The sequence below is a fragment of the Eleginops maclovinus genome, chromosome 3 (assembly GCF_036324505.1).
Source record: "Eleginops maclovinus isolate JMC-PN-2008 ecotype Puerto Natales chromosome 3, JC_Emac_rtc_rv5, whole genome shotgun sequence".
Classification (NCBI taxonomy): Eukaryota; Metazoa; Chordata; class Actinopteri; order Perciformes; family Eleginopidae; genus Eleginops; species Eleginops maclovinus.
Window position 1 is genome coordinate 14,415,463 of NC_086351.1, and position 12,698 is coordinate 14,428,160.

The window sequence follows — 12,698 nt, forward strand, 5'->3', positions numbered from 1 at the left end:
TGGCATTTGTGTATCGCTCTTGGTTTGAAGGGCAGCTGACGAGTCACTGATGGTCAGGGGAGCCTCTGTTGACAGGCCAGTGATGCAGAATGGGCAGAATGGGCAGAGGGGGCTCACAGCAGAGGAGGGGAGAGTAAACTGTAAACCGACACTTAGGCTGAATGGAGTTGTTTGTCACTGTGGGTAGCAATTACTTGGACCAGCCTGGCTTTGAGTAAACTCCCTGATCAGAAGGGTAACCCTCTGCCAGGCCGGGAGAGAGAGAGAGGACGGGGGACGGAGGCCGTGTTGATACATTCTGCGGCCTGGTCCTCGTGTTTGAACACACTCAGGCTGAGCTTCCACCTGTTGACTCTTCCTGTGTCCATGTTTGTGCAGGCAACTCTGAAAGCTCCAGCAGCTCCAACTAAAAAGGTGCAATTGAACAAAGTCACAGGTTCCCAAGATGGGCCGATAAGGCTTGGCGCCAGGTCATGCTCGCTGTACCTGCTGCAGCCTCACCCTGAATGCAGTACAGCAGCTGCAGGAAGAGGGACTAGCACAGGCTTCCCCATCACTGGGGAGAAATCCACATGGGTGAACTGAAGTGTCTTAAAATGTATAATTACTGACAGACAGTTGTCATTTACCAGCATGTGGAGGCCCATCTCTGCATCTAAAATCAGGTTTCCATTGTTGGATAGAAACACAACTTTCCATCCTCAACCTACCATAAAAGACTGAGGTTGAGCTTTAACTTGTCCCCACTCCAATCACCTTTGCTGAAGATGTTTGTCTGCCTCAAGCCCTTTCTTTTCAGTTGCACCATGACTTGAGAGAGCAAATACAAAGCAGCCGACTGTGAACGACGGGCACAATAAGCTGCGTGGGAGATTTAGTGCCGTGCTCTTGACATCCACGCATCACTGAATCTTGTGGGCGCACGGAGGACAGCTTTTGAAAATGTCAGTTCTCTGCTATATTTATCCACTCTCTGTCCACCTCCCCCCATGCTTTGTCACCCTTTTATTTCATTTGCATACCACTTGTGAAGGTTTTGATGTCTGTTGTCAAGCTGTCCAAGGGCAGATGAGGTTCCTTTGACATTATCTGTTTCACTTCTCTTAAAGTAACTCCCTACGAGTCCCCGGAGTGTGTGAATGTTCACTGCCTTCCCTAATCTGCTTTATCACGTCAGAAGTCTAATGCTAAAGAGTCTGAAAACACTTATACTGTATAAACCATAATAGTTGGATTTACACTACTTTCGCAAATTGTTAATGGTATATCTGCTCTATATATGATATCACTTACCAATCAGAAACTTTACTCAGGGCCAGGCCTCTTTCCATAATCACTACCCACAGTAACCCTGGAGCCATGATTTCCTGGTAGCCTTCCTCATAATATACATGAAGTTTACTCTGTTGCATATAAAGACATTGGTGCTTATTAATGCCCCAGCACCGTGGAAAAGGAAAAGATAATGAGAGTGTGTTGCGAGGCTGAAATTGAGAACTAAGTAAAGGGGGGGAGAGTGGCTGCAATGAGGGGAATTGTGAATTTCTATGCGTTTCGGAGAATCTGAGAAAATAGAAAGGAGAGAGTCAGAGAACACCCTGGAGAGGAGAAAGAGAGAGATGCTGAGTGAAACAGAGGGTGGTCAGTCTTTCAGTGTTTTACAGGATCAGATATCACATCTACCGAGGATACTTATCGATTGGCATTAACAAAAGACTAGCATACTCAACTCCATTAGCAGGCCAGCTGGTTGCATGTTGCTCTCCACTAGCTGCATCGTATCTGCCTGTGTGAGTTTGGGTAAAACTGGATGTACATTTTTTATATTCAAATATGCCTAATCCATATTTACTTATTTCAACCATAGTTTTGTAAGTTATCAACAGATTCATCCAGACAAAGTTCCTAATCAGAAATCATAACTAAAAGTAAGGTTTTGGCATCATTGTTTCTTAATCTTTATCACATTAGTTGCCCAATGCTTACTTGATTAGTGAATAACACACACTCATTTGTCCTTTTCCACTGTGTGCTGGTGCCATCCAGTCATGGTGTTCTCAGCCTTTAGCCTTTGTTCAAACTAAAGGCCTTACCTCGTAGAAAGTGCCATTGTTTCATGTCAAACTTTGGGAGCTTTATGCCAAATAAGAAAAGTTTTATGTTTTCAAGTGGAGGGTGAGAATGAAGTGATGATACAGCTACATTTACCAGAGTAATGACTTGGATTTAGTGTCTTGCAATGCCTTTCCAAGAAGACTCAGCCCATTTGGGTAGATTGGGTGTGCTTTGACCCAAGTTTTTAAGTCTTTCAAATAAATACAAACAAGAGAAGCAAAAATTAGCCACAGTGACTTCCATACACTAGGTGGGCTCCCGCTTTAAATGGGTTTTGTTTCTATCATAATACCACAGTCTTATGGACAGACAGGGGTCAGTTTACTGGAAGACCACACTCTGAAATAATCTGCCCTCAGAACAGAGACAACTCTCTCTGAATACTCCCATTTTACTGCCTGGGACTGCACTTTACGGGGTGAAAGTCCAAAAATATGTCATCTGTATGGTTGTCTGTAAATGCCCAAACCACCCAATTGGTCTAAATTATAGTCTGCGGCTGCTCCAAAAAAACATGAAGTTTATTATAAAGCATGATGGGTGCATTTTAGGTGTTGCTTACCTCTGCATTATATCTTATAGGTGGGTGTTTATGTCAAGTATGTAAATTTGCCTCATGTGACCATACCACAGGGGAGCCCTTGTTTCCCTTTACTGTAAATAACAAAGTCTTTGCATATTTTGAGCCTGACATGCCTGGGGCCAGTGGGGCAGCACATTGGTAACATTTATCAGAGCATCACGAAACCTTAATTTTAGCACCTTTGTGATGGTTGCACTTCCCATTTTGATCGCAGCCCAACATTATTATCTTCTCTGCTGTCACTTGCAGGGCTTTTCAACTCAATACGTCCCAGCTCTCTGTAGTTTCTAACCAGACTGTGTGTCAGCAGCCCGGTCCCCGGCCTCGCTAATCGTTACGTCTGTGTAGAGCAACTTTCCTGTCAATCACCGCCACAGTGGCAGTGTTGTTCCCAGGCCCAACCTTCCCGTCAGAAGCCCTCAGTCTGAGGAACAGAGGACAAAGGGATGACGGATGGGTGAAGGTCCCTCGCAGGGAAGTACAGTATAGAAGGTGCGTGCTGTAAAGGGTGACAATGAGCACATTCAGGCAGACACAATACAGAGCCTCGGCTCGCAGGGCCAGCAGCCTGTGAGAGAGTAGCCCAGCATCAGGCCAGTGCAGTCCCCTACAGCAGTCAGCCAGCAGCAGGATGGAGCCAGGGGTAATCACCAAGTCCTGAACAACACGCCTATTGATTGGGACCAAATAAAATAAGAGAGGGAACGCTGATCAGAAGAGAAAGGAAAGGGGCCAAACCAGGAGAAGAGGGGAAAATGAAATACAATCAATAAAGTGGAGAAAAACATATTCTCCTTTTAGACTGACCCATCATCTGGCTCCGAGTCTCACTTGCCACCACGTGTTGCCAGGCTGTAAGGATTCACGTTCCTTCTGATCAGCAGCCCAGCCATCCGCCTGCTCTGTGCGCTGGCTCGTCGCTGTGTGAGTATGTTTATTTTAGAGCGTGTGACTCACACTTCCTGCCAGTGAGGCAAAGCTCTATGGAACAGCAGGACCTCCGTTCATTCTCAATTTTCTCTTTCTCTTTCTCCCTCCTCTCTCTGTCGTGTTGCACGGCTGATAGGCCTAACCCGAGTTCTGCGTAATGCGGGGGCTTGCTTGAATGGATGCCACTCTGGAATTAATTTGCAGATGCAGCGCGGTGGCTGCAACTGGAAGATTTAAGTAAATGAGACATGTTCATGTAGGCAGATGCTTGTCACTGAGGAAGAATGCTGCTGGGATGTTTTTAACCTGCCACTACAATAGGATAACTTTGCTGATAAGAAGGTGATAATTGCAAGGAGTCGCCCTCAGGGCTCTGTGTGACTGGGGAAAACCCAAAGTAAGACCTGTTTGTAATCCTATCCATCAGTTCTTATCCTGAATCTGTAGGTGCATGTTTTTGGCAGCCGTGCACTTCAGTTTCATGACAATTGATGCCATACTGTGGTTTCAGATAGGATGGTAGGATTTTTTTTAGAGATGTTACTCATGCTACGGGAGTATGAGTCACTTTTAGTTTCTTCTTGCTACCGCATCTTCCTCCTCCTCCCGTTGCATTTGTACAGTGTAAACATTCATACACTGTCTTCTCCCTCTCCCTCTCTCTCCATCACTCTTTTTTGTTGTTGCCTCACCCCCAGCCTGTCTCTCTCTCCCTCCCTCTTTCTCTTTCTCTCTCTCAGCAACACACCCACTCAAACAGTCATATCCGCTCTCACTCTCTGGCTCTCCCTGCTTGTCTCACAGTGCCTGTGAAGCGTCTCTGAGGGGGAAGACCAGACTGCGCTGTCAGGTAATTTAAACTGTCTGTTTCTCTCTCTCTCTCTCTCTCTCTCTCTCTCTCTCTCTCTCTCTCTCTCTCTCCCCCTCTCTCTCTTTCTCTCTCTCTTTTTCTCTCTTTCTACGCACCCCTCCCCTCTCCTCACTCATTCTCTCCCTGTCTTCCTCTCGGGTTTAAATCCATCTCTGTCATCCTCTCTCTCCTTGGTCTTGCCCACTCTCTCTTTCTCTCCCTATCATTACTTTACTTGTCAGCTATTTCAAGTTATAGTATTTCGAGCTATTTAGTTATTGCAGCTGTTTCGCACAAGATCGTTTGTTATTTCAAATGTACTGTTCGATACCTTATTATTTTGTACAGCAAGTCAAAGGATTTAAGTTTGTGAATGTCAAAAATTCTGCTTAAGAAAACCTTACTCATTTTAAGGGAAGTGAATTATATGCACATGGTGATACAAGGATTTAAATGCATGGATGTATTTAAAGTTTGAAAGAAGAGAACACGTTTTGATTTGAATCAGGATCCCTCTTCTTTGTTAAATTGCCCATAGTTGTCCCTTTTTTCATGAATTGAAACTGAAATGTGTTATTTATTCCTTATCTGAGCAGAGGGTCCGAAGATAGAACTCCTCTCTACTCAGAGGTTAAGCCGTCTGAGACCAATTTTGGACCATATAATTAGAAATTGACAAACTATGTGACTAGAAAAAAAAAGATGATATCCATCCATGAAGGTCCTGGCCACAAATAAATGATGGAAAACCTGGCAACCTGCAATGTAGTCCAAGATGTGGTCAGTTTGTTTTTGTAGTTGATTATGTCACCAAAAATGGATATCATTAAAGAATTCTCAGCGCGGTCTTGTCCTGCCGTTGAGGTGTGCATTACCCGGCTCTGCTGTCCCACTCATGTTTGATTCAAAGACCGGTATTGACCTGCAGTTCACTGGCTTGTGTTTAATCAAAGTGAACACTGCAACGCTTGTCAACTGCCAGTCTTATCAAAGCCCTGTGAAATCCTTTCCTTCAACCTCTCGCCTCAGAGGTGCAGTTATCCCGATGCGTCCCGTACGGAGCTGAGGGAGAGTGAGTGAGAGCTCTGGTATGTGCTGTTTTTTCAGACGGCGTTCTCCTTAGCGAGCGGCTTCTCCTGACAGCAGTGATATCCCTGGGTGAGTATGAGTGTTGGCCTCTGAGGTTTTACGCTCTCGCCAGCGCCTTCTGGTTTTTTTTCCAGTCATTTACTCCTAAACCAAACTGTGGTTCTGTGATTGGTTAGCAGGATTTGTTTGATTGACAGCTTGGTTTTTGGTGGTGTACTATGGTTTAACTTTCCGTTTGCCTTAAACTAAAGGAATGCTGATGAGCCTCCTGTACAGTAAAATATGTTGTATTGCTTCATTGTGGTTCCTGCCTTCACAAACCGCACAGTTTTTATTCATCTGTTGTGAGGTCAGCACCTCGTCACTATAAGATGTCAAGGGTCATGCCAGCTTGTCAATGCACACCAAAGCCAAGCTTTTCCCCTCTTCACTTCCTGCTGCCAGTGTGCGTCTGTAGTCAGAAAGGATGCTGGGAGATAAATTTAGACCTCCAGCTCCCTCTCCATCTGCCGTTGCTCAGAGTAGGATGGTTTCCATGGGAACCTGCACCAGGCTACCGCCAGTAGGAGAGAATGGGGAGAGAGAGGTGTGTGTGTGTGTGTGTGTGTGTGTGTGTGTGTGTGTGTGTGTGTGTGTGTGTGTGTGTGTGTGTGTGTGTGTGTGTGTGTGTGTGTGTGTGTGTGTGTGTGTGTGTGTGTGTGTGTGTGTGTGTGTGTGTGTGTGTGTGTGTGTGTGTGTGTGTGTGTGTGTGTGTGTGTGTGTGTGTGTGTGTGTGTGTGTGTGTGTGTGTGTGTGTGTTTGCGTGTGCGTGCATTTGGAGCGATATGACAGCAGTTTTTTTTTAAAGATCTTAAGAGGGTTTCTCTGTTCTCAGGGCACAAGGTTTAGCCCTTATATTTCTCCGTCATTACCAGCTGCATGAATGCGTCTGGGTATTAATGAGGAAATGAACACAAAATCTGCCTGGCTGTACTCTCCTGTGCATGATAATGAAGTTTTAACTGTAAAACTGCTGCAAAGCCACCGTGGCTCTTATTAAGCCGAATCTGATCTAACTGATTTTTCTTAATGGGATTTCTAGTTTGAGGAGTGAAACGACTGGACTTAATAGACACAGATGATGGAAGGATGCAGGGTGTGTGTGTGTGTGTGTGTGCGAGGTCTTCCATGAGTCAGGGCTGCCTCAGTTACCTGCATCAGTGCCTTTTTCTGCTGACAAAGCACCTTTGCATCGACACACATTCCTCACTCATTTTATTCTCTCAGTGGACCAGGTTTTTAATCACAAGTTGGGCACAGACACCAGAAACTAGTTCACACAACAAATCCCGTCACATGAGACTGCTCTGTAGAGTATCACACAGAATAATTGTACATGACAGACCGGAGGTGTAAACCAGAGGGGTGAAATGGTCCTGTGTTCACAGTTTGTCGTTTCCTAACTGCGTCTAATATTAGCTTTGTGGTTATGAGCTTATACCTTCAATCAAAACAACAGTAGCATTTAACATCCGCATCAATGGCTTCCCACTCTCACCTCAGCCTAAAAATAGATCAGAGTGAAGATCGCTCATCGATAAGGTGAGAGAAATTGACATAACCTGTGTGCTTCACCAGAAGTGTTATCATCCTCAACTGATTTCTATTGAGGCGAAGAGAAATAAAGTGTTGTACGTAACAACTTCCGTTGATGAAGTCATCTCCGAGGAATGTGGATGATGAGAAAGGAAAACCCCTTTGTCAGACAGCAGGAGGATGAGTGTATGCAGGTCACCTCAGGGCAAGGCGTCTGATTGGCTGGTCTGATGTCTTGCAGCAGAGTCAGGGCTGCTGTGTGTTCGTGGCTATGGGGAGAGGAGTACTGTACTGTGTGTGTGCTGTAGGGTGAATGTGTGGCTTAATGTAGGCTAGACTCAGGCTTTCCTTATTCCTGGCAAGTTCCTGACTATGTGTTTCCCCTTCTCAGAGCTGGCAGTCTAGACTGTCATGAATAATGTAAACAGTGCTCTCCCCAACCTTAAAAACTCTCTAATCGCCCTGTTTAAGGGCTGCATCAACATCTATGCCAAAGATCATTAAACTTACATTTTGATAACTGACTACATGAGCAAAGATAGTTACAGCGGGGTTGAGGAGGACAAATTGTCTTGTGCTTTCCCTCCTGCTCAATCCTTGTATTTTCTAAGCACAGCCTCGTTCTTCCTGTTTTTCTTCTTCTACTACGTCACAACCAGCCATACACCAATCTTTAACCCCCTCTCTTTTATTTATTGTTTTTATTCTCATCCAATTGTATCTCTGAAATGAAACTGTAAAAGGATTTACTCTTGTCTGTGACGATCTGATATAAAAACTTAGCAAACTCCAGTGGTAACAGTAACTAAATACATTTACTCAAGTACTTTAATACTTGTATATATTAAAAAGCTTCAACATAAAAGTACTGAACACATTAATTCTTCCATTAAATACTAATCCAACATATCATCTGAAACTTGTGGAGAATGAGTACTTTAAATTTAAGTACTTTAATTACATTTGTTAAGGACCTCTACTTATTTATACACTGTTGTGCCATTACTGCTTTACTTAAGTAAACTTCCTTCACCACTGGCAAGCTCCGTTCCCTCTCTATCTCACTTCTCTGCAGACTCCAGAGAGTGATGTGTCTCTTTGGCTGAACAGCTCGAGTCAGAAAGGGCTGCCATCACATACAAAAGTCTTCCTCTACAGCTGAAAAGGTGGAAGACGAGCAAATGAAAACAGAGAAATGAATTATAATTGCTGTTGATTCGGTTTGTTGTGCTGCCTAATTGCTGTGTGTTGATGGTAAAAGTCTGTTGTAATCAAAGAAACACACACACTCAACAGACGATCTGCCCTCAGCAGATGTGGGGGAACGCGGAGACGGAGCCGAGAATCTGTCAAGTTGTTTCCAAGAGGAAGACTGATTCTCTTTCTTTTTTTCCCTCCTCTGTAAACTGGCTCTAATGAAGGCTGACTGTGAAGAGTGTTTTTGTTTTTTTTAGACATATGGTGAGAGCAAAAGTGTGGCTCATTAAAAAAACAAAAAAAACTGTCAGTGCTGCCTTGCCATCGCTGGCACCTTGAGCTGCAGTCTTCTGCTGTTTATTCAGCCACTGGATCACTGATTCAGTCTTTTCTATCTTCCCCACTTCTTCTCACGTCATCCTGCACTCTTTCTTACCCCTGCTTTATATGCATATAATATCATTCATACATGTTCTATCTTTTACCTCAGTCAGATCCAGCATTGGCTATGTATCCGTACCGACCCCTTGTTATCCTCTCCCCTCTTTAATGTCAGAGGTGGTGCTCGCCGTCTGCACCATCACAGAGATCTACAGCTGTGAGGTGAACACACGCAGCGTCCTCCTTCATTGAGCGCTGATCTGCAGAGTCTGACAGAATCTGCAGGACGGAGGGGGGGGGGTTGCAAATAGTGTCTTCGTCTTGGGCGATGATTGATGCTCTGGATGAGCCTGTGCTGGGACTGTCAGCAGTTGGGCATGGTTGCTCAGTGAAAATGTTATGATTAGCCCCATCCATTCCCTGAATGTGTTTTGATTGGCTGTGATACAACAATTTTGTGTCTGGAGCTGAAACGGAGCACAGGATTTGTAGTAAGTGGGGAATATTACAGAACATACATCTTGATAAAAGGGGAGATTTTGTCGCGCCCGCTAGTATCTGTGATCAGCTATATTGGCTCCTCATAAACACAGCTCTGTAGTAGTGTGTGAGTGGGAAATATTACACTACATCTGTCTTGATAAAAGTTTTTCCACAACAGGCTTCATAACAAGCAGCCCTCATTAACACTGAGCCCTGGTGGCTGTATACCGGCAGAGTTTAGGCTGAAACGCAGTTGCTGTCAATTCCCTTTATCCACTAGAAAACAGCCCCCCCCCCCCATTTACCCCCTTTGGCCTGAATGCCAGATCAGATAAGCATAGGCTATATTTCCAATATTTGTTTTGACTCCTTGCCCTGACACTGTGGTCTTCCCTGCCCTGAGCTGCTCTGACTCCTACAGATTGGGCCAGTCATGGGTCGGATATGAATCAGATGTGTCTGTTTTAGAGTCAAAGTCTCAATTTGAAGGGAATTTTTAGGAAGTGTTTGTACAGTATGTGGGAATACACGTGTGCTTGTGAGCTGAGATCACCATGCCAATAACAGAACATCTTCATCTTACATTTCTAAATAGATTTACAGCAGCTGTGCCACTGTCTCCTGAATCACTGCACACTATCCCCTTATTAAGAGTTGAAGCCAGGACAGACGAGAAGCAATAACATGTTGATGGTGCAATTACCTTGATGATGTGCTCATTACAACACTGACCTCGCTCAACACAACGCCTGAAATGTAACCGTATTTGTCATACTATGATATGTGGGGGCAATTTTTAATAAGGGAGTTTGATAGGACACTAATGATTTTGGCCTCCTGCCCTACCACCATAACTCTTATGGCAGGCTTTTTAGCAACCGTTAGACGTCAAGGAGTCTGAATAATCATTACAAGATTGTGTGTATTTTGCTCAGCTGTTTATCAACAGAACAGGAACTTTATTTATTAACTTTGACTAAGAAAAGCGTTTTATTCCAGTTTTTTATTTGCAAAGTGAAACATTTTTTACATTACTTTTCCATGCTGTTAAACATTGTGATCAAACCTTTTTTTTTTATCTAAAAATGTGCTTCAATATTAAAGTATAACTCAGTCCTTCCTGTCTTTTTCTCTTTTTCTTTTGACCCATTCAGAAGCGAACACTCTTGACAACCAACAAAGGAGGTGCAGAGAAGACCTTGGGAGGGCTGTTAAAATGTCTGAGGCTGGACAGAAGCAGAGCTGCTTTGTACAAAGACATGATCCATGTTTACCTGCAGCCGTGCAGCTCCAGGGCACCTTTTAATGATGCCTCATTTGGTCCTCTTGAATAACTCTTGGCCAACACTTAAAAAGGCCCTCCATTGTGATTTACAGTTGTCGATGTTCCCCTGCCTCTGACCTCTCAGCTGCCATGCGGTTAGCTCCATGAGGCTCTGAGAGCCCCTCCGTGTGTGTCTGTGAGGCCTCCTCCCCACTCTATGGAGGCTGAGCCCAGCCGTCCGGCTGATGGGGAGTGCTCGGGAAGGCAGGAGCAGCATGAGACAGCTGAATCCTCTCTAGGATCTGTCCAACCTCAGCAGCCCCAGCAGTCTCCCACCCCTCGCCCTTTACACAGAGCCTTGGGCCGCCTGCAAAATCGCCAACCCAAACGCTCCGACCTTCTGCTTCGGTTACAGCAGCAACAAGCGGTAACATGGCAGAATTCGGACAGTGCAGGCCCCTCAGGAGGCAGCTTCTTCTCTTCAGCTTCATCATCAAGCTCATCCCTCCCGTCTACTTCCTCCAACCGAGGTGAACATGTTCATGGGGTCCCATCTCAGTCCAGCCAAGACAACCCAGAAGGAGTGAGCTCACCCAGAAAAGGGGAAAAGAAACCCCAAAAACCAGGGAAATATGTGTGCACTTATTGCGGCCGTCCATGTGCCAAGCCAAGCGTTCTTCAGAAACACATTCGCTCCCATACAGGAGAAAGACCATACCCTTGTGCCCCCTGTGGCTTTTCATTCAAGACCAAGAGCAACCTCTACAAGCACCGCAAGTCCCATGCCCATCGCATTAAAGCAGGCCTATCGTCCAGTCGTGATGAGCCCAGTTTGAGTGGACCAGAGGGCAGTGGCGTTGGAGAAGACCCTGAGGAACACACAGAAGGAGAAAGCACTGAGTCTGAAGAAGAGACGGGCCAACATAGGAAATCCTCCTCAAAGGAAATGTTGGGCCAGCAGAAAAAAGGTGGTAAGGAGCCGCTGGGAGGCTCAGAGGAGAGCCAGAGACCTGAAGACTCTCAGGCTGTCAAGCAAAGACTGGCACTGAGGCTTAGTGAAAGGAAACGAGGCCCGAAGACTTCTTCAGATGACCCTCCTTCATCTCTATCCACCTCATCTTCCTCTCTGGGCCCCGGCAGCAAGGGCAGCACAGAGTCTGGCTACTTCTCGGGGTCTGGTAGCACTGACCTGTCCCAAGTTAGCCCTCCCAGTGCCAGTGCCAAAACATATGCAGAAATTATTCTAGGTAAATATGGAAGGCTTGGAGGACAGCAGCGCGGTCCCCATCAGCAGCAGCCTCATACTTCACTTTCTTTGTCCTCAGGAAGGGAGGAAAAGAGCCTTACTTTCGCTGTACCCAAAACCCAAGTAATAGAACACATTACTAAACTCATCACTATTAATGAAGCAGTAGTGGACACCAGTGAGATTGACAGTGTGAAGCCCAGACGCTCCTCTCTGTCCAGGAAGAGCAGCATGGAGTCGCCCAAATTTACCACCCCTAAAGATCCTTATGCATTCGATCCGAAAAGGGAAGCCCCTGGCCCCAGTGGTTTGAAGCACCTTCAAAATCCAGAGGTAGATCCGACAGGAACCCACGAGCTGTCAGGGGCGCCCCTGCTAAGAAGCCACTCAATGCCATCTTCTACCAGCCAAGGAGAGCCCCCCAGCTGCGGCACCATGTCACCCGGAGGTTACCGTCTCTGCCAGTCCTTCGATGAGCAGCAAGCGGTGGTAGCAGAGATGAGGGTTGGCAATGCCCAGCGTATGCTGAGGCGCCAGCCTGCCATAGAAGTTCCCCTGGGAGCTGAGCTCATGCTGGAAGACTCTGACCCCACTTGTTCCTCCTCAGCCAGGCAGCCACAGCAACAGCAACAGCTAAAGAGTTCAAGCCTGTTTCAATGTGAAGTGTGTGGGGCCCACTTCCAACTAAGTGAAGGCTATGAGGCCCACAGAGACATGTGCTCAGGACAGCAAACCCTGGAACAAGAGAGCAGGGTTGCCAGTAAAACAAGCAGGGAGGATCGTCCCCAGATGATGATGCACTTTAAGTTCCGAGCCCTGGCCATGGCGGTGAGGAAGAGGAGGAAAGAGGAAAGTTTAGAGGAGGACCCTCCCAGCCCTGGATCTGTAGCCACTTCAGGAAACTCTGCAGGCCTCAACCCTGTGCCAAGCAGACCAGAGCACAGCCAGGCCCTCTCAGGTTTGTTGATGTATCCCTGCAGATCAA

General features: G+C 45.9%; 1 protein-coding gene across 3 annotated transcripts in view; it reads left to right on the forward strand.

Moving 5' to 3' along the window:
* LOC134861524 (transcription factor HIVEP3) overlaps window positions 1-12,698 on the forward strand; it is a 35,931-nt gene that overhangs the window by 13,306 nt on the left and 9,927 nt on the right. The window contains exons 2-4 of one of the 3 annotated variants that reach the window (XM_063878792.1): window positions 4,433-4,478; window positions 5,586-5,636; window positions 10,358-12,671. In XM_063878792.1, the coding sequence (XP_063734862.1) occupies window positions 10,685-12,671 (1,987 nt within the window). In that variant the 5' untranslated portion in view covers window positions 4,433-4,478; window positions 5,586-5,636; window positions 10,358-10,684. The remainder of the gene's footprint in view (window positions 1-4,432; window positions 4,479-5,585; window positions 5,637-10,357; window positions 12,672-12,698) is intronic. The other 2 variants (XM_063878793.1, XM_063878791.1) reach the window with 2 other exon arrangements.